This window comes from Canis lupus, chromosome 1 (genome assembly GCF_048164855.1).
Source record: "Canis lupus baileyi chromosome 1, mCanLup2.hap1, whole genome shotgun sequence".
In the NCBI taxonomy this organism is placed as follows: domain Eukaryota; kingdom Metazoa; phylum Chordata; class Mammalia; order Carnivora; family Canidae; genus Canis; species Canis lupus.
Window position 1 is genome coordinate 117,165,973 of NC_132838.1, and position 22,531 is coordinate 117,188,503.

At 52.8% G+C, this 22,531-nt stretch overlaps 4 protein-coding genes across 19 annotated transcripts in view; 2 read left to right on the plus strand and 2 right to left on the minus strand.

Moving 5' to 3' along the window:
• The first annotated feature begins 90 nt into the window (after window positions 1-90).
• Window positions 91-5,769, plus strand: ALKBH6 (alkB homolog 6). 12 transcript variants are annotated; one of them, XM_072779755.1, is made up of 8 exons: window positions 91-178; window positions 825-850; window positions 968-1,046; window positions 1,327-1,395; window positions 2,887-2,947; window positions 3,311-3,462; window positions 3,668-3,872; window positions 4,759-5,199. In XM_072779755.1, the coding sequence occupies exons 2-8, from the start codon at window positions 825-827 to the stop codon at window positions 5,058-5,060; spliced, it is 894 nt and encodes a 297-aa protein (XP_072635856.1). In that variant the 5' UTR covers window positions 91-178; the 3' UTR covers window positions 5,061-5,199. The 12 variants fall into 12 exon arrangements, with proteins under 12 accessions (XP_072635856.1, XP_072635911.1, XP_072635893.1 ...); XM_072779810.1 differs by having other exon boundaries at window positions 99-178; window positions 3,668-3,784; XM_072779746.1 differs by lacking the exon at window positions 91-178 and adding an exon at window positions 5,635-5,769 and having other exon boundaries at window positions 210-850; window positions 3,290-3,462; window positions 3,668-3,784; window positions 4,714-5,028.
• Window positions 5,641-9,531, plus strand: SYNE4 (spectrin repeat containing nuclear envelope family member 4). 5 transcript variants are annotated; one of them, XM_072779730.1, is made up of 8 exons: window positions 5,641-5,772; window positions 6,043-6,094; window positions 6,592-6,735; window positions 6,950-7,144; window positions 7,217-7,465; window positions 8,342-8,419; window positions 9,164-9,219; window positions 9,313-9,531. In XM_072779730.1, the coding sequence occupies exons 1-8, from the start codon at window positions 5,645-5,647 to the stop codon at window positions 9,488-9,490; spliced, it is 1,080 nt and encodes a 359-aa protein (XP_072635831.1). In that variant the 5' UTR covers window positions 5,641-5,644; the 3' UTR covers window positions 9,491-9,531. The 5 variants fall into 5 exon arrangements, with proteins under 5 accessions (XP_072635831.1, XP_072635811.1, XP_072635801.1 ...); XM_072779710.1 differs by having other exon boundaries at window positions 9,164-9,208; XM_072779700.1 differs by having other exon boundaries at window positions 6,950-7,465.
• Window positions 9,532-17,121: 7,590 nt separating this feature from the next.
• Window positions 17,122-18,247, minus strand: SDHAF1 (succinate dehydrogenase complex assembly factor 1). Its single transcript, XM_072779839.1, has one exon. The coding sequence runs from the start codon at window positions 18,121-18,123 to the stop codon at window positions 17,767-17,769; it is 357 nt and encodes a 118-aa protein (XP_072635940.1). The 5' UTR covers window positions 18,124-18,247; the 3' UTR covers window positions 17,122-17,766.
• Window positions 18,248-18,537: 290 nt separating this feature from the next.
• Window positions 18,538-22,531, minus strand: part of LOC140609820 (IgGFc-binding protein-like) — a 32,076-nt gene continuing 28,082 nt past the window's right edge. Inside the window, exons 12-14 of the mRNA XM_072785123.1 lie at window positions 22,064-22,459; window positions 18,835-19,124; window positions 18,538-18,699 (exon numbers count right to left, since the gene is read on the minus strand). Of these exons, the coding sequence (XP_072641224.1) occupies window positions 18,621-18,699; window positions 18,835-19,124; window positions 22,064-22,459 (765 nt within the window). The 3' untranslated portion in view covers window positions 18,538-18,620. The remainder of the gene's footprint in view (window positions 18,700-18,834; window positions 19,125-22,063; window positions 22,460-22,531) is intronic.

Below are 22,531 nucleotides of genomic sequence, written 5' to 3' on the forward strand. Positions count from 1 at the left end.
CCGGGAGGCGCGGCCTATCACTGAGCGAGGGTGGGGGGGCGGGACAATACAGGGCGAGAGCGCCGATTGGGTGGAAGGCGGACCCTCAGGACCTTTGAGAATTCCCGTTGGTTTGAGGAAACTGCGTCAGGAACGTGGGCGGAAGTGGCTGGGAAGGGAATGGGGGTGTTTAATTCGGGTATTGGAGGGGCCGCTGGTGGACGGTCAGTTTTGGGGGTGGCTGGGGACGGAGATGGGGTCCGAGAGGGCTGAGAACGGGGACCTGGGGAAGCTCAGGTGGGAATTCCAGGGAAGCTCAGAGCGTGGGATTCTAGAAGACTCGGTGTGGGGAGTCTAAGGGGTTCAGGTAGAGAAGGTTGGAGAGGAGCCAGGCTTCAGACTAAAGGCCTAAGGTTGCTGCAGGGAAGGGGCGCTCGGGAGGAGAAGTGTGAAGGGGTCCAGAATGGGGGGATCCGAGGAGACGGAGAGTGGGCCTTCCTGAGACTCGGATCGGGGGCACGCGGGTGTTCAGAATGGGGCGTCTGAAGGGCTGGAGGCAGGAGGAGGGCGCATGGTGACCGTGAATACTGTTGGAGACCCAGACTCATGGTTGCAAGTCTGAAGTTGTTAGGAGGGAGTCTCAAACTCTTTGAAGGGGCTTTGGGGTGCAGCCCTGGAGGCCCTGCGTGGAGCTCTTGAGAACGGCTCCCAGTGAGGTCAGAGGATGTTCTCCGTGAGAGGCTTAAGAGGGCAAAAATGTGTGCCGTTGGATGAGACGTTGTGGATGGAGTTTGGGGCAGCGGGGCAATGTTCTGGGTGCTCACTGTGTCTGGGTGGCTTTCGAGATGCCGAGGACTCAGGTGGAAACCAAGTGAGTATTCCCTGTAGAGCTGAGGTGAGGCCCTGGCCCTTGATAAAGCCGAAAATGGGGTCATAGCCTGAGGGTGGGAAGCTTGGTGACTTCAGAGTGTCCTCCCCTTCCCCACAGGACTGGGTGCATGGAGTTGGTGTCGATGGAAGATCAGGACGCCAGGGTCCCCGCCCTGGAACCGTACAGGGTGGAGCAGGTTGTCAGGACTGGGGGTGCAGAGGGTGAAGGTGGGGACTAGAGGGTGGGAGAGTAAGAGTGGGGATAGATAGGCTGACTCCTGGGTTTGTGGGCTGGGACTGCTCGCTTCCCACTCCCCACTTCCCACCCCCCAAATGGGCATTAGTCCTTTGACGCCAGGCCCTGATCTGTCTGGGAACAAACATCTGGAGCCTCTCTTAGAGGGAGGGTCTGCTCAGTGCTACTAGGGCTCCTATGTAGGTTGAAGGGCCGCACTTTCAAGGGGTTCTCTATCCTAGGCACCACCTGTAATCTACTATGTCCCTGACTTCATCTCCAAGGAAGAGGAAGAGTATTTGCTTCGACAGGTAACCTCAACACCCTTCTGTCGTGTTTTTCCCTCCTTCTCAGATCCCTCCCCAACCCCTAAGGCTACAGTGAAGATCTTGGCAGGAAGGAGAGTGCCACCCAGCACCCATCCCTCCTCTTCCCTACTTGCTGCTCTCGCAGGACCTGCTGGGTCTATCAGAAAGAGCCTTTCCCAGGCAGCTTAGGGGAAACCAAACTGATTCTTAGAAAGGTAGTTATTATGCAGCTCAGACTCCCTGTGCTGGGATAGCCCAGTATGGCCTCCAAACAGATGTTATTGCTAAAAACAGATTCCTTATGCTAGAAACAAGGAAGTTAGAAACCTCATACCCTCTCTACTAAGAGAGCCCAATCCTGCTATCATAGAGAAAGGGGGATTATACATATAGACTGAGATAGCCCAGTTCAGGCCCTTGAGGTTTGGGCCCTTGAGGTTTGCAGTTTCAGTTTTCTGTGCTGACATAACCCAGGTATCAGAATGCTACAGGGTAACCTCTTCCCTCTGCTGAAATAGCTCAGCATAGACCCAAAGTCTTGGTAACAAGGTTACCAAGCACAGATCACCTGTGCTGAAATGGCCCAGTATTCTATATTCTATTCTTAAGATTCGGGGTGGGGGGTGGGGGATAGAATTTATAAAGCTCAGAGCTTTTGCAGCCTCAGAGACTTAGTTACAGAGCACAGAGCTTCCTTGTGCTACGCCAAGTAATCTTGTCTAGTTTGAGTCCCAGGAATAAGTTAGCTGCAGAGCACAGACTTTTTGTTGTTGTTGTTTTTAAAAGATTTTGTTTATTTATTTGAGAGGGAGAGATAGTGAGCGCCTGAGTGGGGTGGTGGTGGTGGGGGGGGGAGAGGGCGGGGCAGAGGGAGAGCACAGAGACTGATGCAGGACCCTGAGATCATGACCTGAGCTGAAATCAGTCGGGTGCTTAACCAACTGAGCCACCCAGGTCCCCCACAGAACACACTAGTGTGCTGAGATAGCCCATTCCAGCCCCATAACCATGAAAGAAATGAGATTATTGAGTGGAGTACAGACTTCTTGGAGATTGCCCATTCGAGACCCACAGGATCTTGGCAGTGGAGAATTTTCAAAGTACTCTCTTTGCTATGCTGAGATAGCCCAGCCTAGCACATTTCCTCCCCCCGGGTGCTGGGAACAAAGAGGTTCCAGAAGTCAGGCTGTGCTGAGAGAGCCCAGGATTCAGGAAATTACAGAGTGCACACTATTTGCTGGATTAAAAGAGCTCAGTCTAGCCCAGAGCTCTCAGTAGATTCAGACCACGATTGTGTAGCTGTGGGTCCTTTCCTGATCTTGGACACAGGGAAGAGGGCAAATAACACAGGCCTGGGAACACTGTATCACAGAACAATCCCACAGACTTTGAGATGACCCATTTCAACCCCAGGTAGAGGGCCCTATGTTGACCTGGGTGCGAGAATCAGTGAGGGTGATCCTGAAAAAGGACTGACCCCTCCCAACCTCCTAGGTCTTCAATGCCCCAAAGCCAAAGTGGACCCAGCTCTCAGGGAGGAAGTTACAGAACTGGGGTAAGTGTCCCTACCAGGGGCATGGGCAGTTTGGGGATATACGCTGGGGCAGGTGGCTCAGATTGGATACTCAAGGCACTGGGTGGGTTCTTGAGGGTTAAAGGGATTCAAAAGGCCAGGAGGATTCTGAGGGGTGAGTGGAAATTCTGAGAGACTAGGGATTTCCTGATGAGTTGGGGATATCTCGCAGTGTCCAGAAGTTTAAAGAAGTCAAGACATCTTGGAAGCATCGGGTAGTGATCTCCAGAGTCGGAGGTTCCCCAGGGTCAGAGTGCTTCCAGCCACTGGGATATCCCTAATGGGGACTCCAGGTGCCAGGGCTCCTTGGTTGGGTGTCCTCAGGACCCCATTGCCCTCTCCCAGGTGGGCTCCCCCATCCCCGGGGGATGGTTCCTGAGCGGCTGCCTCTGTGGCTCCAGCGCTACGTGGACAAAGTATCTGACCTCAGCCTTTTTGGGGGTCTCCCAGCCAACCACGTCCTTGTGAACCAGTATCTGCCTGGGGAGGGCATCATGGTAACCACACACCTTCACCCTAATCCCCAGACCTCTGATCCACCATGGGACAGGGCATCATGTTGACCCACCTCTACTCATTCAGTAGCCACATACCTCCAGCAGGCATTCACCTCCCCATCCCAAGCTGGGGCGCCCTCCTTGAGCCCCAGAGGGTGGGGGGTGTGGACTCCTGCCCTGTCCAGCCCTGGTGCCCACTCCCTAGCCCCACGAGGACGGGCCACTCTACTACCCGACCGTCAGCACCATCAGCCTGGGCTCCCACACCATGCTGGACCTCTACGAGCCGCGGCAGCCAAAGGATGATGACCCTGCCGAGCAGGTGGGCCCTGAGACCCTGCCCCAGCCACTCGTGGGCATTCTGACAATCCACATCCTCCAAGAGGGCCCCAACCCCTCCTACTTGCAAGGTACCCCTGATACTTTCCCAGACACCTTCCCCAGTCCCCTCAAAGTGGATCCCCCGATGCCCTACAGATCCCCTGGCCCCACATATTCGGAGTGCCCCCAATAGCCCAAGGTCCATATACCTTATGCAGGACTCCCCAACACTCCAGTAGATAACTGATATCCTCAGATTCCTCAACACCATTTACTCAGGGGTGTCTCTGATATTCCTTTTAGGCATCCTCTTTGCCCACTGCACAGGGCACCCCGACACAGACCTCTCTGCCACTCCAATAGTGTAGATCCGCCTGGTAGGACACTTCAGATTCTCCTTGGGGAGTCAACCCATGACTCGTTGCTCAAGGACGCCCCAGATACACTGACTCCCTTTGCGAGGACTGCGCATGACTGCAGCTTCCCAGACCTTTGAGAATGCATTTCTGACACCTCACAGTTCACAGAAACTCCCTAGGAAACCCAGCTGCTCCTTTTTAGCCCTACATGCTCCTGGGTAGGCTGACACCCCCTTCTACTGTGCGGGTGTCCTCAAACATCCTGATGTCTGCAGACAGACCCAGACCACACCGGACCCTCGTCGCCTGTGTTCATCCCTCTAGCCCCACTTCCTAACTTTGGCCAAGCCCTCAGTCCAGTTCCATCCAGTTCCTAGGGCTGCTGATCCCTGGGTGCAAGCTGCAGCCAACTTTATGCCCACTTCCAAGGGCCTGCTGGTCTTGCCCTCCATCCTCCCCGACTAGCCAAGACCCCCGTAGGATTTGCACTCCAGAGCTTATCCCTGGGAGCACGCTTGCCCCTCAGCCTTTGCCCCTAGAACTCACTAACCCCTCCCCACCCCCAACCTAGCCCCCTGACTTCTGGGGACCCGCTGACCTTGAGCCCGCCCCGCAGCCTCGGGCCCCGCCCCAGCCAGCCACCTCGCTGCTGCTGGAACCGCGCAGCCTGCTGGTGCTCCGAGGCACCGCCTACACGCGCCTCCTCCACGGCATCGCAGCTGCCCGCGTAGACGCGCTGGACGCCACCTCCCTGCCACCCAACGCCGCCGCCTGCCCGTCAGCGCGGCCCGGAGCCAGCCTGGTCCGTGGCACGCGCGTCTCGCTGACCATCCGCCGCGTGCCCCGCGTGCTGCGCACCGGCCTCCTGCTCAGCAAGTGATGCCAGGTGGACTCATTCTGGGGCTCTCCGCCTCCTGATATCTGCGACCCTGTGACCTTGGAACCCTGGGGCAGAGGCGGCTCCCCTCTCCCCCATTCCCAGGGTTATATATTTTCCCAGTAACTTTGTGGGAACTACAGGAAGAGGTCCCATTTCAAATAAACCAGCAAAAATCTTTCCTTGGTCTTGGATCGGGTAGAGGGGCAGATGCATGAGTTCCTGAGGGGCACTGCGTCTGGGACCTTGTGGGCCCTGGGTCTGGGTGTATGGGGGTCATTGAGTGGGGTGGAGTCCAGGGCTCTTGAGGGGTCAGGGTCCTATGTGGAAACCCCTTAGGTGGGATGAATGGGGTGAGCCTGGGAGGTTCAGCCAACTGGCCCGCTAGAGAGGAAGGAGTTAAATGCTGCTCTCACCTGAGCTGGGCATCAAATTACCTGAGTCCAGGTTCCACTGGTAAGGAGGTGGAGCTGAGCCTGCTCCTGGGCCTCTGGCTGCCTCCGGCCTAAGGTAAGGACTTACCTGCCTGGGTAAGTCCTACTGAGGAGGTCTGGGGGGATACCCCTGGCCAGAAAAAGAGCTCTCACTGGGGATCCTCACTGACTCTGTCCTCAGGCTCCCAGCTATGGCCCTGCCCCCATCCCTGGGCCCTAGACTCCCCTCAGAGCCCCTCAGCCACCCCCCTGGAGCCCCTAGGGAACTGGACGTTGCTGGATGCACCATCTGCTCTGCATCTGGAGAGGAGAGAATCAGGTAGGGGCTGGGGTTTCTGAAACTTGGGCCCCAAAAGGGTGGGGGCAGTAGCAGAGGCATTTTGAGGGGGAGAGGTACTGTAGCTGTAATCACCTAGGGACATGGCAGAGGGAGCTGGGGACAGGGGTAGGTAGGGTGGATGACTCGGCTCACACAGAGGCCTGTCAGTGCTTCATACCTCCAGCCCAGAAACGGGTCAGACTCCTTGGATCCTCCCAAATACTTCCAGGGTGGGTTGAGGGGCACTGAGCCTACTGTTGGTCCTCTCAGATGGCCAACACCCTCTTCCAGTGAGGACCCAGCTGGAGGCAGACACCGGGAGGTAAGCTGAGGTGATCCAGGGCCCTTGGGCCAGCCCCCATTTTCTCTCCCCCAGAATCTGGGGATGAGATGATGAGTCTGGGAAAGCATTGGGCATCTGGGGGTGGGGGTGAGGGGAATGTTCTAGGAAATTATTCTTTACCAATCACTATAATCACTTCATTATTTTACCGACTGGGAGAGAATGGTTTCATCATTGACCCTGTACAGTCCTATTCCTTGTGGGGATATCCAGCTCCATCACCATCACCCCTCCCTGTCTGGGCCCCCAGACCCCGTATGTCCATGTTTCTAGGAGCCTTGAAAACCTGGAGGCTTTGAACTAGAGGTCTTCAGGCCTGGTTCCACCAGGAAGGATTCCAGGTGGGAGCCGCCCTGGTACAGACCCAGGGAGGGACGCTGCTACAGGAGGAGCCTGCAGGAGATGGGTGGCAATGGGAGTAGGGGCAAGGTCTTTGTTAGCCTACCAGCCCTAACTCCGCCCCTTGTGTTCCCCAGCATCTCATCTCTGGCCAGGAGGTATTGGAGGCTGAGCAGGACAGTCTATCGCTATGCCTGTTGGGGCTGGGCCTCCGGCTGCAGGACCTAGAGCAAGGCCTGGGGCCCTGGGCATCAGCCCAGAGCAGGATGGTCCAGCTGCAGGTGGGCAGCGGGAGGCCAAAATGTGGGAGGGAGGGCAGGGCCTCTCGAATGGGTACCAGCTTCCTAGGGTGGGAAATGGGTTTATTCCATGTTCCAGATGTCTGGGTAGGAGAGAAGGGATGTAATTCCAAGTCCCAGATCTCTGGAGCTCCTGCTGTGTGTGGGTATGGGTATGTTGTGTGTGTGTGGGGGTGTCTAACCTTGTGCCCCCCAGACCCTACAGGCAGACCTACGTGGGGCAGCTGAGCGTGTGGATGCACTGCTGGCATTTGGTGAGGGGCTAGCACAGCGGAGTGAGCCTCAGGCCCGGGCGTCCCTGGAGCAGGTCCTGAGGGCCCTCAGAGCCCACCGAGGCAGCATCTTTCGGCGACTGTGGTGGCTGCAGGCCCAGCTGGTCACCTATAGCCTGGTATGGCCCACCCTGGCAGTCCCCGCTCCAGGAACCAATTCCACAACCCCCATGACTCTGTCCTCTGCCCAGGTATTTGAGGAAGCCAACCCACTGGACCAGGACTTGGAAGTCGAGGGCGACGTGGATGGACCAGGACCTAGTGGGGTGTGGGGACCCTGGGCGCCAAGTAGCCTCCCCATTCCCGCAGAGTTGGAGTGGGACCCAGCAGGGGATGTTGGAGGCCTCAGGCCCTTGGGGCGAAAGACAGCCTGGATGCCAGGAGCTCCTTGTGAGCTGTGTGGCCATAGAGGCCCCCAGGGCAGGGGACAAGACCTTGAGGTGAGAGCAGGTGGGGGATACCCCTCCCCCACAGGCACCCTTGGGACGCCTCTTTTGGGGTACTTCCCTTTCAAGGGGGTCTTGGTGGCTCTGTCTCTCTGGGTCTCTTTCTCTCTTGCTGTCTCAGTGTTGTCCTCCCTCCCTCCTCCTGTCTCTTGATCTCTGGGACTTCTCTATCTCTGTTTCCCTCTTATGGTCTCTATCTGCGTGTCCTCATTTCCTTTCCCTCTTCCTTACTCTCCACTCTGCAGCCACATTAACCTCTTGGTTTTTAAACATTCCCAGTTCACTCCCACTCCCAAAGCTCCCAGACTCATGCCTCCCTCATCTCCTCACTTCATTCCAGTCTTTCCTCAAATATCACCTTTTTAAAAATTTTTAAATTTTATTACTTTTTTAACTGAGTTTTATGCCCAACATGGGTCTTGAACTCACATGCTCTGCCAACTGAGCCAGCCAGGTGCCCTCCGAAATGTCACCTCCTCAGAGAGGCCTGCCCTGATCTCCAGACATGATCACTCCGTAAGCTCTTTATTTCCTAGCAGCACTTATCGCATCTTGACATTGTACATTTATTTATGAATGTGTGGTCTCTCTGCTAGAAAATAAGTTCTATGGACACCAGGACTTTGCCAGTTTATAGATTCTAGAACAGTGCCTGGCATGTAATGGACGCTCATTAAATATTTGTTGAATGAATGAATAAGTAATATCTCTTCTCTCTTGGTTTCTTCGTCTCTGCCCCTGTCTTCATCTCTCCCTGAGACCTTTTTCTTCCCCCAGAATCTCATCTCTATGACAAGCCCATCTTGGCCCTTGACCAATTTTGTCTGTTGCTAGTTCTCCAAGGACCCCCCCACCTCTCTTTCCCCGCAGGACATGCTCATGTCGGGCTTCAGCCACCGGAAACACTTAGCAGGTCACCGAAGACGCTCCCTGCTCCGGAAGTCTCAGGTGAGCTGGTCCTCAGCCAGGGGTATCACTCGAGAATCTTGATGGCAAGTGACAGAAACCTAACCCAAATTGAATTACACAAAAAAATGGATGATATTTTTTTGGTAAACTGGTAAAGTCCAGGTAACTGAAAAGTCCAGGTGCTGCTGAGAAGATCTCAGGTGCTATCCAGGGCTCAGCCCTTCCCTCTCTTGGGCTCTATTTCTCCAAGGTGGTTTTCTTCTCAGCAAATGGCTGCCCAGCAGCTAAACACTCACATCCCACTGGTTTACCCACCCGAGGAGAAGCAGAGTGCCACCGACCTACTGGCAGTGAAGTCCAGGGCTGATTCCCACTTGGCCAGCTTGGGTCATGGCCTACACCCTGAAACAATCACGGTGGCCAAGCTGATGGAGTGCTCTCATTGGCCAGATCTGGCTTACATGCCCAGTCATGGAAGTGGAGTCGTGTGGGGTCAGCTACTCAAGCACCCAAAGGCCTGTGGGTGGGAAGGCAGGATGGCCTCCAGCCCCTGCCCTCATTAAGCCACTGTCATCAGGAACAGGAAGACTGGATGGAGGGCAGACACAGATACCCACCACACTAGGAGATGTTCCAAGTCCATGTGGTTGGGTCCTGAGGGTTCAGGACGTGCCAGGAAAGGAGGAAAAATAAACTCAGCCCTGTAGGTCTGTTATAGTAAAGAAGGATCCAGACTAAGTGCTACTTCCATCCATTCTGCTGCTGGCTGCTGTCTCCTCTTAGGACAAGAAGCAAACGCCTCCCAGTCTCCAGGATGTGATGTTGGAGGTAGACCCTGGGTGAGATGCTTGGGAGATGGCTCTGGGGGTGTGGGGTACAGGGCTCAAGGTGGCAGTTTAACACTGCATTTCACACCATATTTCCCTCCACAGAGCCCGTCCTCCTGCCTCCAGGCAGTCCCTGACCTTCCTCCTTCTCTTCCTCCTCTTTCTCCTGGTGGGTGCCACATTGCTCCTGCCACTGACAGGAGGGTCCTGCTGCTCTCCTGCCCGACTGGCCAGGACACCTTACCTGGTGCTCAGCTACGTCAATGGCCCCCCACCAATCTGAGTACACAGCCCGGAAATATGTAATAAATGGTCACTGTCAAAGGACGTGTCTTAGTCCATTGGGCCTGCTAACAAAATAACAGACTGGGTAGCTTATAAACAATAGAAGTTCGTTTCTCACAGTCCTGGAGGCTGGGAAGTCCAAGGTCACAGTGCCAGCAGATGAAGATCGGCTTCCTGCTTCACAGATGGTCGCCTTCTCGCCGTCTCCTCATGTGACAGAAGGATCAGGGTTCTCTCTTTTATAAGGGATCTAAGTCCCTTCCATGAGGGTTCCACCATCATGACCTGATCACTTCCTAAAGGCCTCACCTCCTAATACTATCACATTGGGGGTTAGGATTTCAACATGAAGGTTGAGGGGGCACAAACATACAGACCACAGCGGAATGCGTGAGGATATTAGGTGTGTGAGTTCAGAATTTGGGATCCAGCTCTGATGTCTGGACAGCCCCCTCCACAGATCCCTTCGCTTTGAGTGTACAACACAGAACTGAATCACCCCATCTTGGATTGGGATCCCGGAGACAAAGATTCTAGCACAAGTAGTTCATTAGGGAGGTGACCCCCTAGGCAGATTAACAGGGGAGTGAGGAAGTGAGCCAGGGAAGGCAGCTAATGAGCTGGTTGCTGCTCTGGGCTCCTGGGGTTCCACCCCACTAGGGGCCTCTGGGAGAATACAACCAAAGGGTGAAGAAGTTGTGACATTTATGCTCCAGCTTCCATATCTCATTGGAATGGGGACTATTCCTGGAGATGCTAACTCCCCTACACTTCCAGCCTCTCCTGTCTGTCAAGGCTTCTCAGGCAAAGAGGCATGGGTGCTTGCACCAGGAAGCTAGGGGTGTGTAGGGAAGGATGCAGGCAATGTGGGGGAGCTGCCAACACCTGCTAAGGCCCCTGTCTGGCAGGCATACAGGTGCACTGCCAAACATTCTGCAAGTCTCTCAGGCTGGGCCGTCCCTGGCATAGGATAGCGAAATCCTCCTTTCCCCAGGGTCTTGACCTCACCAAGCTGAATTGCCAGGGCTGTGTCCTGAGTCCAGTCCTCAGCCTGAGGTGTCTAAGCTTACCCTCTCCTCAGAGTGTATGCAATCAGGACAAGAGGAACAGGACTAGATTCAAGAACAAGAGCCCTGTGCTAGGCTCCTGGATGTGCACTAAACACACGTCCCTTCTTTATTTTATTATTTTTTTTAAGATTTTATTCATTCATTCATGAGAGACACAGAGAGAGAGAGAGAGGCAGAGACACAGGCTAAGGGAGAAGCAGGCTCCATGCAGGGAGCCTGATGTGGGACTCGATCCCGGGACTCCAGGATCACACCCTGGGCCGAAGGCAGGCGCCAAACCACTGAGCCACCCAGGGATCCCCATGTCCCTTCTTTAAAGCTCACGACCACCCAATGGTGTGTCCCTGCTTAATGGGAAACTGAAACTCCAGAGGGGAAGCCATGGCTCAAGGCCACACAGGGAGCAAGCAGCTGAAGCCCAATTCCCACTGATCTAAGCCGAAGTGGGAACTGATTTTTGTGGATAACTGAAAAGTTCAGGCTGCAAGCCCAGCTGAGCTAGGAACACACACGGAATCTCCATCTCTCAGTTCTGTCCACTGGTTTGGCTTCTTATCTAATGGTAGCCCGAGTGCCCCTCAAAGCCTCTAAGCACCCCACCAATTGAGCAGCCAATACAACAGTCACCCTTCCCTTACAGTTCCCACCAAAGTCCCCAAGCTGGCTCCCTTGGCCAGTGTCACTTGCTTCCTTGGCAGCTGCTGTCAGCCCTGCCTGGATCATGTGTACTGGAAATGGGGGAGGGGTGGGTCTCCAAAGAAACCAGGGAGCTGTCACCAGAAGGGGGAATGGACAGAGGGAGGGAGGCAGGAAGCAGCAGATCCTGAGACCCCAGGTTCAGGGAAAAACCAGAATGCAAACCTGGGTCTGTCCTGTTTCCGCACCAAGTCTCTGTCCCAACCAAGGAAGAGCCATGGTCTCCCCAGAGTCACTACAAACAGGGTGGGCAGAGTCCTGCCAATGCTAACCCAACCGACTGGGTAATGGAACAGATCTGTGCCATTCATTCATTCATTCATTCATTCATTCTTTCAAAGTTGAGTGTCTGCTTTGGGTCAGTTACTGGTCAAAGACCAGGGCTATGACAGTGAACATGCCAAGCTAAAAATCCTTGTCCCCATGGGGGTGGGGCAGACACTCTAATGGAGATCGGCAGTAAATAAGAGGACTAGGTAAAATGTTATAGGTCAGATGGTGATTAAGCACCAAGGAGACAACGGAAGTAGGCAAAAGCAAAGGGGACACAATTTAATTAGGGTGGCTGGAGAAGGCATCAGGGAGACAATTAGGTCATGATATTGTCATTATGTGATTATAGTAAATTGCAGTGAGGAAACAAGCCCCAGGACTCCTAGAGTAGTGCTAAGACAGATATAATGTGAGGCACAAATATAATTTTATTATTATATATTTTTTAAAGGAAATAGAAGTTTACTGACTACACAAGGGAACAGTGGGCAGGACAGGAAAGGAGACTGTCCACCAAGAGGCGGTGGTGCAGGGCTCTAGTTACAGGACAGAGTGAGGCATTATGGGAATGTATGGCATTCTCCCCTCTTGGTAACTGGGCCTGGTTGAGGGCAGCCCACTGGTCAGGGAGGGCCTATGATTATTTCCAGGGGGGTTGCTTAATGAGCCTTTTTGCATTCAGCTTGGGGGCCATAGTGGGCCCTTTTGCCTTGCTCCAGTTTTCATTGCTCAAGCCTGTTGCCTAAAAGCAGCCTCTACACCGCGCACCACCAGCATACCCCCAAACCCCTGTCCTGATGGACAATGACAAATCTCTGGCATTTGGGCAGAGTAGCTGCCCAAATATCCATCTTCAGTAGTTGCTTTAATTTTCAAATTTCTACTAAATAAGGGGCGCCTGGGTGGCTCAATCGGTTAAGCATCTGCCTTCGGCTCAGGTCATGATCCCAGGGTCCTCGGATCAAACCTCACATTGGGCAACCTGCTTGGCAAATAGCTTGCTTCTCCCTCTCCCTCTGCTGTTCCCCCTGCTTGTGTGCTCTCTCTCTCTGTCAAATAAATAAAACTTTTAAAAAATTTAAAAATTTTAAAAATTCCTTAGTCCCTAATCACATTTTAAAAAAATTTATTTATTTAGGTTATGTCTACATTCAGTGTGGGGCTTGAACTTACGATCCCAAGATCAAGAGTCATGTGCTCTTCTGAGTCATCACATTTCAAATACATCCCAAGTTGCTCCCCATTATCATACTGGACAGTGGAGACAGGAAGGAAGAGCATTCCAGGTAGAGGGGAAAAGTGCAAAGGCCTTGAGGTAGAAGTGTGCCGAGCATGGGGGAAGCCAATGTGGCTGGAGCATGAGTCATGAAGGGGGAGTGTGGGAAGAGATGAGGTGAGAGGTGATGGGGCCAGATCAGGTGAGGCTTCTGATCCGTGTTAGGTCCCCCAGACCACTACATTTTGTTTTGTTTTCCCAACTTTAATATGATACTTTTTGAACTTGTACAAAAGGAGAAGGGACACTATTACAAGTCTCTATGGAATCATCACCAGTTCTAGTCATTATCAACTTAGAGCCAATCCTGTTTAATCCTCCTAGGCACCCACTCCCCTCTCCTTAGATTACTTTGAAGCCAATCCTAGGCATCATATCCTTTTACTCATGAGCAATTTGTGAAATCTCCAGATCAGGATTATTATTTTTTTAAGATTATTTATTTATTCATGAGAGACAGAGTCAGAGACAGGCAGAGGGAGAAGCAGGCTCCATGCGGGGAGCCAGACGTGGGACTCCATCCCGGGTCTCCAGGATCACGCCCAGGGCTGAAGGCTGTGCTAAACCGCTGAGCCACCCGGGCTGCCCTAGGACTGTTTTAGAATCAAATCACAGTACTTTTATGCTCTAAAGAAAATCCTAGTCATTCTTCCCTATCATTCATATCCAGGGCCATCCAATGCTGTCTGAGGGAGGGAGCTGAGCAAGAGTGGTGGTAATGTGGAGTGCCTGGCTGCCTCAGTTGGTAGAGCATGTGACTCTTGATCTTGGGGCTGTAAGTTTGAGCCCCACGTTGGGTAGAGATTACTTAAAATCTTAAAAAAAAAAGTGTTGGTAACCTGCTGGTGTGGCTAGTGGCTCCTCATCAGGTACTGTGAGTTTCCCAGACTTCCCCCTACTTGTATTCTCTCTAATAGATAAATAAAATCTGTTTTTAAAAAGATGCATAGTCTCAGAAAACAGGCTTTACAGATTTTAAATCTCTTGTAAAAATGTGCCCTGTGTATAAAGATCTCTAGTGCCCAAATATGAATGACCACTGACATTTAATTTTTTTGTAACTTTGTTGCAAATTGCTGAAAACTTTTAAGACTTATTCAGCAAACTTCCATAGACCCTTTTACCCAGATTCACCAAATGGTAACATTTTACCAGAGGTGCTTCACCACTCTCACTCTTGCTAATATATTTATTTATGTACATATATTCTAGACCCATTTGAGACTAAGTTGTAGACATGAGACTCCTTACTCCTAAATACTCTGTATAATTTTTTTTTTAGATTTTATTTATTTATTCATGAGAGATACACAGAGAGAGGCAGAGACATAGGCAGAGAAGATTACTCGCAGGAACCTGATGTGGGACTCGATCCTGGCACAGGGATCCTGCCCTGAGCCAAAGACAGATGCTCAAAACAAAACAAAACAAAAAAACAAAAAAAACCCACAAAGACAGATGCTCAATCATGCTCAATCAGGCGTCCCACTTTGTATATAATTCTTAAGAACAAAAGCATTCTCTTACACTAGAGTACAGTTATCAGAATCTGGAAAATCAACTCCATTGAATTTTTTTTTTTTTTAAGGATTTTATTTATTTATTCATGAGACAAGAGGGAGAGAGGCTCCCTGCAGGGAGCCTGATGTGCGACTGCATCCCAGGACCTCGGGATCACACCCTGAGCCTAAGGCAGAGACGCTCAACCACTGAATCACCCAGGCATCCCCATTCAATTCTGTTATTAATCCACAATACAGACTCCAAATTATCCGTCAGTCCCTTATAGCCACTTTCTTAGATCAGGAGATTCCTGTTTGACGGGGCCAGGGGGTTGAGAAGCACTGACCCTGTGCCTTAGCAGAGTAAACTATTACACAGAGAGTATCAACCATGTGTAAATATTGGCATACTCTGAGCCAAGGACTTCAGGAAGGTTTCTGTGGGACATGATCCCAAGAGACAGGAGTCTCTTGGAGACTCCTGGAGTAGGGGGGAGTGAGACAGGCTAGGGGGCATGCCAAAAAAGATGATTCTGGGAGACACCCAGGTGGCTCAGTGGTTGAGTGTCTGCCTTTGGCTCAGGTCGTAATCCTGCGGTCTTGGGATCGAGTCTTGTATTAGGCTCTCTGCCAGGAGCCTGCTTCTCCCTCTGCCTGTGTCTCTGTGTCTCTCATAAATAAATAAATTGACTCTTTTTTTTTTTTTTTTTAAAGGTGCTTATGGACTGGTAACTGCTGTGGGCAACTGGGCACAATCCCATAGTGGGACTGCTGAGGCACCTTGTGAAAAGACATTGCAATTGTCTCACCAAACAGGAAGGCTGCTGCACTCATGCAGTGACTGCTGTCCTTTCACAGGCTGAAGGACTGCCCCCAAGGGTGTTAACCCATAACCCCCAGAAAGCCTTCGGGCAAAGGCGCAGAGATAGACTCAGGGCAGGAAGCTGGCAGTCTCCTGGGATCCCACTTCTTCAGCTCCAAGTGGACCCAACTAGGCAAGAGGGTCACGGAGTTCGGACATCATTTGCTGCCACGCCACATATTTAATCCACTGTAACAGCTACATGAGGGAGGCCCTAGTATGATGCCCATTTCACAGATAAGGGCACTGAGGAACAGAGGTTAAATCACAGGCCCATGATCATATGGTCAGTAAATGTTGGAGTTGGGATCCAAACTTAGGCATTCTAGGTCCAGAGTCCATGCTCTTAATCACCAATGACCTACAATCTCCTCCCTCGAATCAGGCACTCCCCTCTCATTCCCTCTACCATACAAACTCTACCCATCTGTATACCTGGGTAGAATGTCTCCCCTCCCAGGTCACCCAGCTCCAGTGGGAACTTGCTCACTACCCTATGGCTCTGCCAGGAGCTCCCATCCTGGAGCTTCTTAGGACTCAAATCCTCAGAGCCAGGAGTGAGCAAGAGGGAGAGGTGAGTGATACAGGGCTGGATGGTAGGAACCTATCAGCCACTTCATGACTTTGGCTTTTACTGAGGTGAAGTCAGGGATGCCTGGATGGCTCAGTGGTTGAGCGCCTGCCTTTGGCTCAGGGCCTGATCCTGGAGACCTGGGATCAAGTCCCACGTCAGGCTCCCTGCATGGAGCCTCTCTGCCTGTGTCTCTGCCTCTCTCTCTGTGTCTCTTATGATTAATAAATAAAATCTTAAAAAAAAAAGGGGGGGGGACAGAGAGAGATGAAGTCAGACCCAGATTAACAGGAACACCGTGATGAAAAAAAAAAAAAAACCTGGGATCCCTGGGTGGCGCAGCAGTTTGGCGCCTGCCTTTGGCCCAGGGCGCGATCCTGGAGACCCAGGATCGAATCCCACGTCGGGCTCCCGGTGCTTGGAGCCTGCTTCTCCCTCTGCCTGTGTCTCTGCCTCTCTCTCTCTCTGTGACTATCATAAATAATAAATAAAAGAAAAAAAAAAAAAACTGAGGCTGAAGAGAGATGAGCAAGCCGAGACAGCTGTAGTGGAAACCAGGTGTGCAAGCCACACAGCCTATGCTCTGGGGGCACTCCAGGTGCCTGCTGGGACCCTGCCTTTCTTTCCTCCAGGCCTTTGACCACACTGGTCCTCCTGCTTAGAAGCCTAACCCTACCATCTGGGAAACTCCTTATAATTCTTCAAATTTCAACTCCATTTCATAACTCTTGGTGCACCTGCTTCCCCTATGGGGATTAGAGCAGTCATGTTTCTCTTCCATCTATCCTCTCATTGGTCAGAGGTCTGGGCTCCCCTCCTCTTACCAATGGCGTTTGCTAAGAATTCGTCTGCTTTCCATTTACGTAACCGACATGGTGGCAAATACAGTTCAGTGCTGCAAAATGCAGTATCCCAGAGAATGTCTAGGGAAGATCAATACAGGGATAGGGGAGGAGGTATGCCTGGGGTCTATGGGGCCATCTCTCCTCTCCCACCCCGGGCCTTGCTAACAAAGATCCTAGCGTGTATCTGAGGCTGGACTCTTCAGCCAGGTTTGAGGTCCTCAGTACTGCCTCAGGGGTTACTAGTCAGGTCTCCTCAGCTCCACCATTTTCTCTCCCCTCTCACTACCTTCTATTAGGGGGTCAACTGGGGTTTCTTTGGGGTCAAACCAGGGTGGTCCCAAACCAGGCAGGTCCCAAGGATCTGCCCAGGAGCAAGAACTAGGCTCCTTCAACCAATTTTCTAGTCTAGAGGGCTCCAGCGAGGAAGAGACAGCTCTCCACACCTATCCCTCCCAGAGAGCCACTTCCTGGTGTGTGAGGCCCTTTCCAACAATCCCCAAACATGTGAAATCTTTAAGACCATCAACAGGGAAGTAATCACATCCCCAATTTTATTCTTTTTGTCCAACAGTCCTGGAAGAAGGGTGCAGGAGTCAGCGTTCCCCATTAGAACTATCAAGTACAGGTCTTGAGGGGTCATTAGTTGATCAGAGGAGCTAAGATACCCCAGCCCCTTCCTCCCAGGTCCTAGACTGCCTCAATTAATGGGAAGAAAGTTTTCCAAAGGGGGATTCGGGGCTTCTCACCATCCATCAGGGTATCTTCTCAAAGTTCTCGGCAAAAAGTCTGCTCTTTTCAGAGTTAAACACAAGAGAGGGGGGCCCGGGGTCAGGAGAAGGGCGTCTTCTGTCTGACGGCGGGCGTCCTGGTTCCCCATGCTTTAGGGTTAAGTAGCTCTCAGCTTGACACAGCTCAGCCAGCCGGCAACCAAGCCGCCCCAAACCCTCACGGGGAGAGTTCGACCCGTTATCATGGATCGGGCAAGGTCAGGCACCTCTCAGCATCCATCATCGGGGTCTCTAGGACCTCACGTCCCGAGGAGGGCTCTCCAATTCACCCAATCCATCGAGCTGGTCTTCTCAAGACATCTCCCCTTCCAGCAAGTGGGTTCCCTGGTCCCCCCACGCAGTCAGGAGGGCCCCCGCTTCCCCTGTGCTACCGGGTGAGCTCCTCGGCCTGTCACCGCCCATCGGGAGGGGTCTCTGGTGACCCCATGCTGTCGAGGGGGCTTCTCAGACCACCACCATCGTCAGGCTGGGCTCCCGAGGCCCCCGCGCCGCTGGACTCCTCGGGTGGCCCCTGCGGGCGCACGAAAGCACCCATGGCCTTGGCGTGGCCCGAGCGTAGCAGCTGCAGCTGGCGCCGCCCGCGGCGGTACAGGTACTCGATCCGCAGCACGTCGGAGCGTGGCAACGAGGCGTGCTGCCGGAACTCGGCCCGCACTCGCGCCTCGGCGCCCGGCTTCCCCCGCCCAGCGCGCAGCAGCTCGCGGTACAAGCTCAAAACTTGCCTCTGCAGGCGGCTGGGCCGGCTCATGGTAGCGGCTGGGCCGCGGGCGCCCGCAGGGGACGCCCCGCGAGCAGCGGCCCAGCGACGCCCCCGGGCCTAACGGCCGAGCCCGGCAACAGGCACTTCCGGCCCGCGCACTCCCAGACTTCCGCCTCCTCCTTCGTTGTCCCATTGGCTGTCGATGCAGTTACGTCACAACGCTGCGGCTCAGGGGCGGGGCTGCTGGTTCCCAGGCCTGCCCCGCGGGGAGTCGGTGTCCTTGAGCCGACTGCGCGGAGGGGGAGCGGGGCGAGGCGCTGGGGTCAGATTTTGGGTCGGAAGGGACCAGGATCCCGACCTCACTCCCGGACCCTGGGAGACGGGGAACTAGAGGTTGGGACTTTGCGTCCCCGGGGCGCGGGGGGGGGGGGGGGCCACTGGGAAGATACAGGCACAAGCAGGTTTGGTCGTTAAGTTATTTATTCAAACAATCTCGGGAAGGTCCGTGGGTTCCCATCGCCAGGGCAGGTGTGCGTCGGGAGGTCCTAGCCATGGGGACGTTCAGAGGGACGGCGTCGGCCGGTGAAGTGTTGGGTCACGGCTGGAGTAACCAGCTTCTCGGCGCTGTGGGAAGACCACCAGAGCGAGGGTGTGAGCCCCCAAGTGCCCCGAGGCAGCGTGGGGCGCAGGGAGTTACGTGGATCGCGCCCTCTGCCGATGTGAGCCAGGTACCCGGACAGGAGAACGGAGGGTCCTCACCAGTTGTTGAAGCCCGGAGCCCGGCACGCCTGGAACACGTCGATTAGGCTGGCACCCCGGAGTCGTCCTGGGAGCATCAGGTCGTCGGCTGCAACTCCGTTGTAGTCCCCGCAGGCCGCCCGGAGGCGTCCTCGCAGCGCGGGAGAGGCCCGTAAGGCCACGGCACCCTCGGGCCCCACCAGCACCCGCAGCGTGGGGGGCCGCTCGATGACAACCCGGGAGCCCTCAGCCCAGCGTGCGACCACGCCCGCGCACACTTGGGCTGGGAGCCGCGCGGGTCGCCCGTTCACCTGCAGAGGGGAGGCGGATCAGGGGCGGGGATTAGGGCTTGAGTCCCAGGCTGCGGCTCCGAATCCGCGGTGAATCCTGCTGCGCGTCTCTATCACAAACGCTCATCCAGGTCTTCGCTAGAGGAATAAGGTCTGGGATTTGCTTTAAAACCCTCCAGCGCGAACAAAGCAAAAAAGAGTGGGAGGAAAAGATGAAAGCAAGCATGGCAAAATATTTGTAACTGTAACAGCGTTTCATAACACCCCTCTCTCTTCTCTTTCGATGCTTGAGATTTTCCATAATAAACTCTTTCCTAAAAGGGAGCTTTAGAGAACAAAAAGCCTCTGGAACTTGTCGCATCTCTATCACCTGTGTCTTCACAGTCTAACAACTGTTTACATATACTGTGTGCCAGGCACTATTCCAAGTAAACAAATAATATTTGGTTATTTATAAGATAATGTGTGACAGTATATTGCAGTATGTGATGCAATAGATATTTTAATATATTGTCACCTAATTTTTATTATTTTATGTAATTGATATTTATTTTTAAAAATATTTTTAAAGATTTTTTTTAACTATTTACTCAGAGAGAGAGAGAGAGGCAGAGGGAAGCAGGCTCCACGCAGGAAGCCCGACGTGGGACTCCATCCCGGGTCTCCAGGATCACACCCCGGGCTGCAGGGGGCGCTAAGCCGCTGCGCCACCGAGGCTGGCCGATATTAAATTATTTAAACTATATTAAATTCTCACTAACACTTTGACAAGGTATATCGGTACTATATGCCTATATGCCCCTTGCCTTTTACTGATTAGGAAACTGCGACCCGGAGAAGTACCGCAGTTTGCCTAGGTTCACATAGCTGGTAAGTGGCAGAGCCAGTTTTGAACCAAAGGAGTGATTTCATGACCTGTGGTCTTAACCATTCTACTATATGTACTGTCTCTCCATTAATAACATAAAAGTGGCTGCAGGAACAATCGCAGCTTTAAAATTTTACGTTTATTTACTTTTAAGTAATCTCTACACTCAACGTGGGGCTCAAACTCATGACCCCAAGTTCAAGAGTTTCAAGTTCTTCTGACTGAGCCAGCCAGATGCCCTAAAGACAGCTTCTATTTACTGAACCCTTAGTAGATGCCACACACTTTGCAGGAATCCTCACAGCTACCCTAGGTGGTGAGTACTATTCTTGGCACTTTTTGTGGTTGAGCAAACTGAGGTATAGAGAGGCTGAGTCACTTGCCCATAGTTACTACCTTAGAAGTTTAGGAGACACACGGAGTCCTTGACCCTTTAACCAAAGGCTCTGGCTTAGCTTACTTGCCAGCTTATGGCAGATATCCCAGTTCTCTTCCTGGATCATCCTCCCACTCTTACATTTAGCCTCCACCGCACAGCTGTATTCTGTTTCTCAGCATGGGGTTTCAGGTTCGATTTCCTCTTATAAGCACTAACCATTTGCCCAGATTCCAATTCTGCTGCTCTCCTGCTTCCTTGTTCCTTTGGAGAGCCAGGGGTTCTCCACTTGGGCATCTCTCTCTGCTGGATTTCCAACCTCTCCTTATCTGGCTTCTTCCCATCACACCTAAACATCCCTCAGTTTCTCCCATAACAACATCATAGTGGTAAATCAGTTCTAAGATAGCTCTGCCCTCTGCCTCTTCCTGGCTTATCTCTAGTCTCATCTGTTTGGCAAGGGGAGTTTGTATGTATAACTCATCAAGAGAGGTGTGTATTCCTGGTATTCCTCAAACCTGCAATCCAGGAGCTGCCCCCCTGATGTGATCTTAAGTTACTAACAACCTCCTTGGCCCTAAGCCCAGGGACATTTAGTGGGCTATTTGAAACTCAATAGTTGGGGGTCCTGGGTGGCTCAGTTGGTTAAGTGCTTTCAGCACAGGTCATGATCCCAGGCTCCTGGGACTGAGCCCAGCATAGGGCTTCCTACTCAGTGGGGAGTCTGCTCCCCCAACCCCTCCCTACAGCTCTTGCTCTCTCTCACTCACTTTCTCTCTCAAATCTTAAAAAAATATAATAAACTTAGTAGTTGATTTTTTTAATTAATTTATTTATTTATGATAGTCACAGAGAGAGAGAGAGAGGCAGAGACACAGGCAGAGGGAGAAGCAGGCTCCATGCACCGGGAGCCTGATGTGGGATTCGATCCCAGGTCTCCAGGACCGCGCCCTGGGCCAAAGGCAGGCGCCAAACCGCTACGCCACCCAGGGATCCCAGTAGTTGATTTTTTACCACCATTCCCCAAATATGGTCCCTCCTTTTCTCTGGCCTTGTTCTGCAACACTCCTCCCTGCTCTCTTCCCCAGCCTAACATCAGGTTTCCACTCATTTGTCACCTTCTCCAAAAGCCTTCAGTGGTCTCCTAAACTGAGGGTACCTCCTCTGGGCTTCCACTGTTTACCTGTGCTTCCCCCATTCCAGCCCTGATACCTCTGTCTGGGCTTCCCCTATTAGAGCTCTGATCACTCAGTCAGTAGTTCCCAGGAGTTCAGCAGGACTTGAGTCAGGGTGGAGTCAGTGGGTCCTGGGAAGTCCAGGGTGAGGTTTATGTGGGGTCTAGAGAGTCATGGCACATATAGCCAAATGGAGGTCAATGTGAGATCAGGGTGATGGGAGAGTTCTATGATAAAAGGTTATGGAAGACCTGGGGATCCCTGGGTGGCGCAGCGGTTTGGTGCCTGCCTTTGGCCCAGGGCGCGATCCTGGAGACCCGGGATCGAATCCCACATCAGGCTCCCGGTGCATGGAGCCTGCTTCTCCCTCTGCCTATGTCTCTGCCTCTCTCTCTCTCTCTGTGACTATCATAAATAAATAAAAAAAAAAAATTAAAAAAAAAAAAAAAAAAAGGTTATGGAAGACCAATGAAGGATCAAAAGGCCCCAGGGATCAGCCGGGTTACAAAAGAGTCTTGATAGAATTAAGGAAGTCCCTTACCCATATTTCCTGATTGGTTCCCACAGCTGCACAGCCATCCCTGAAGCCAACAATCACTCGTGGTTTGAGAGCAGTACAGCCAGGACAGGGCAGGAAGTCAACAATGACATGGAACCAGTCGGGATCCTCAGGCCTGGAACCCACCAATGTGGCTAGCTCATAGGCAGAGGACATAACAGGCATGGGTGTGAGCCCACTGAAGCCATCAAAGGTGGTAAAGAGGCCCCCCAGCTCTAGGCGGCATGTAGCACCCTCCCCAGCCTCACAGCACCGCACACCGCCATCCAGAATGCAGCCTGTGCCCTGTGGGCAGGAAAAGGGCTGGCACTGGAGGCCTTGACCACGCAAGCACATACAGCGTTCCTGGCAGCCAGGCAGGACCAGTGCATCCCCCACCTGCAGAGACAGACAGACTCAAAATCAGATTCAAAAAACCATTATGAATATCAACAATCCACAAAACACATG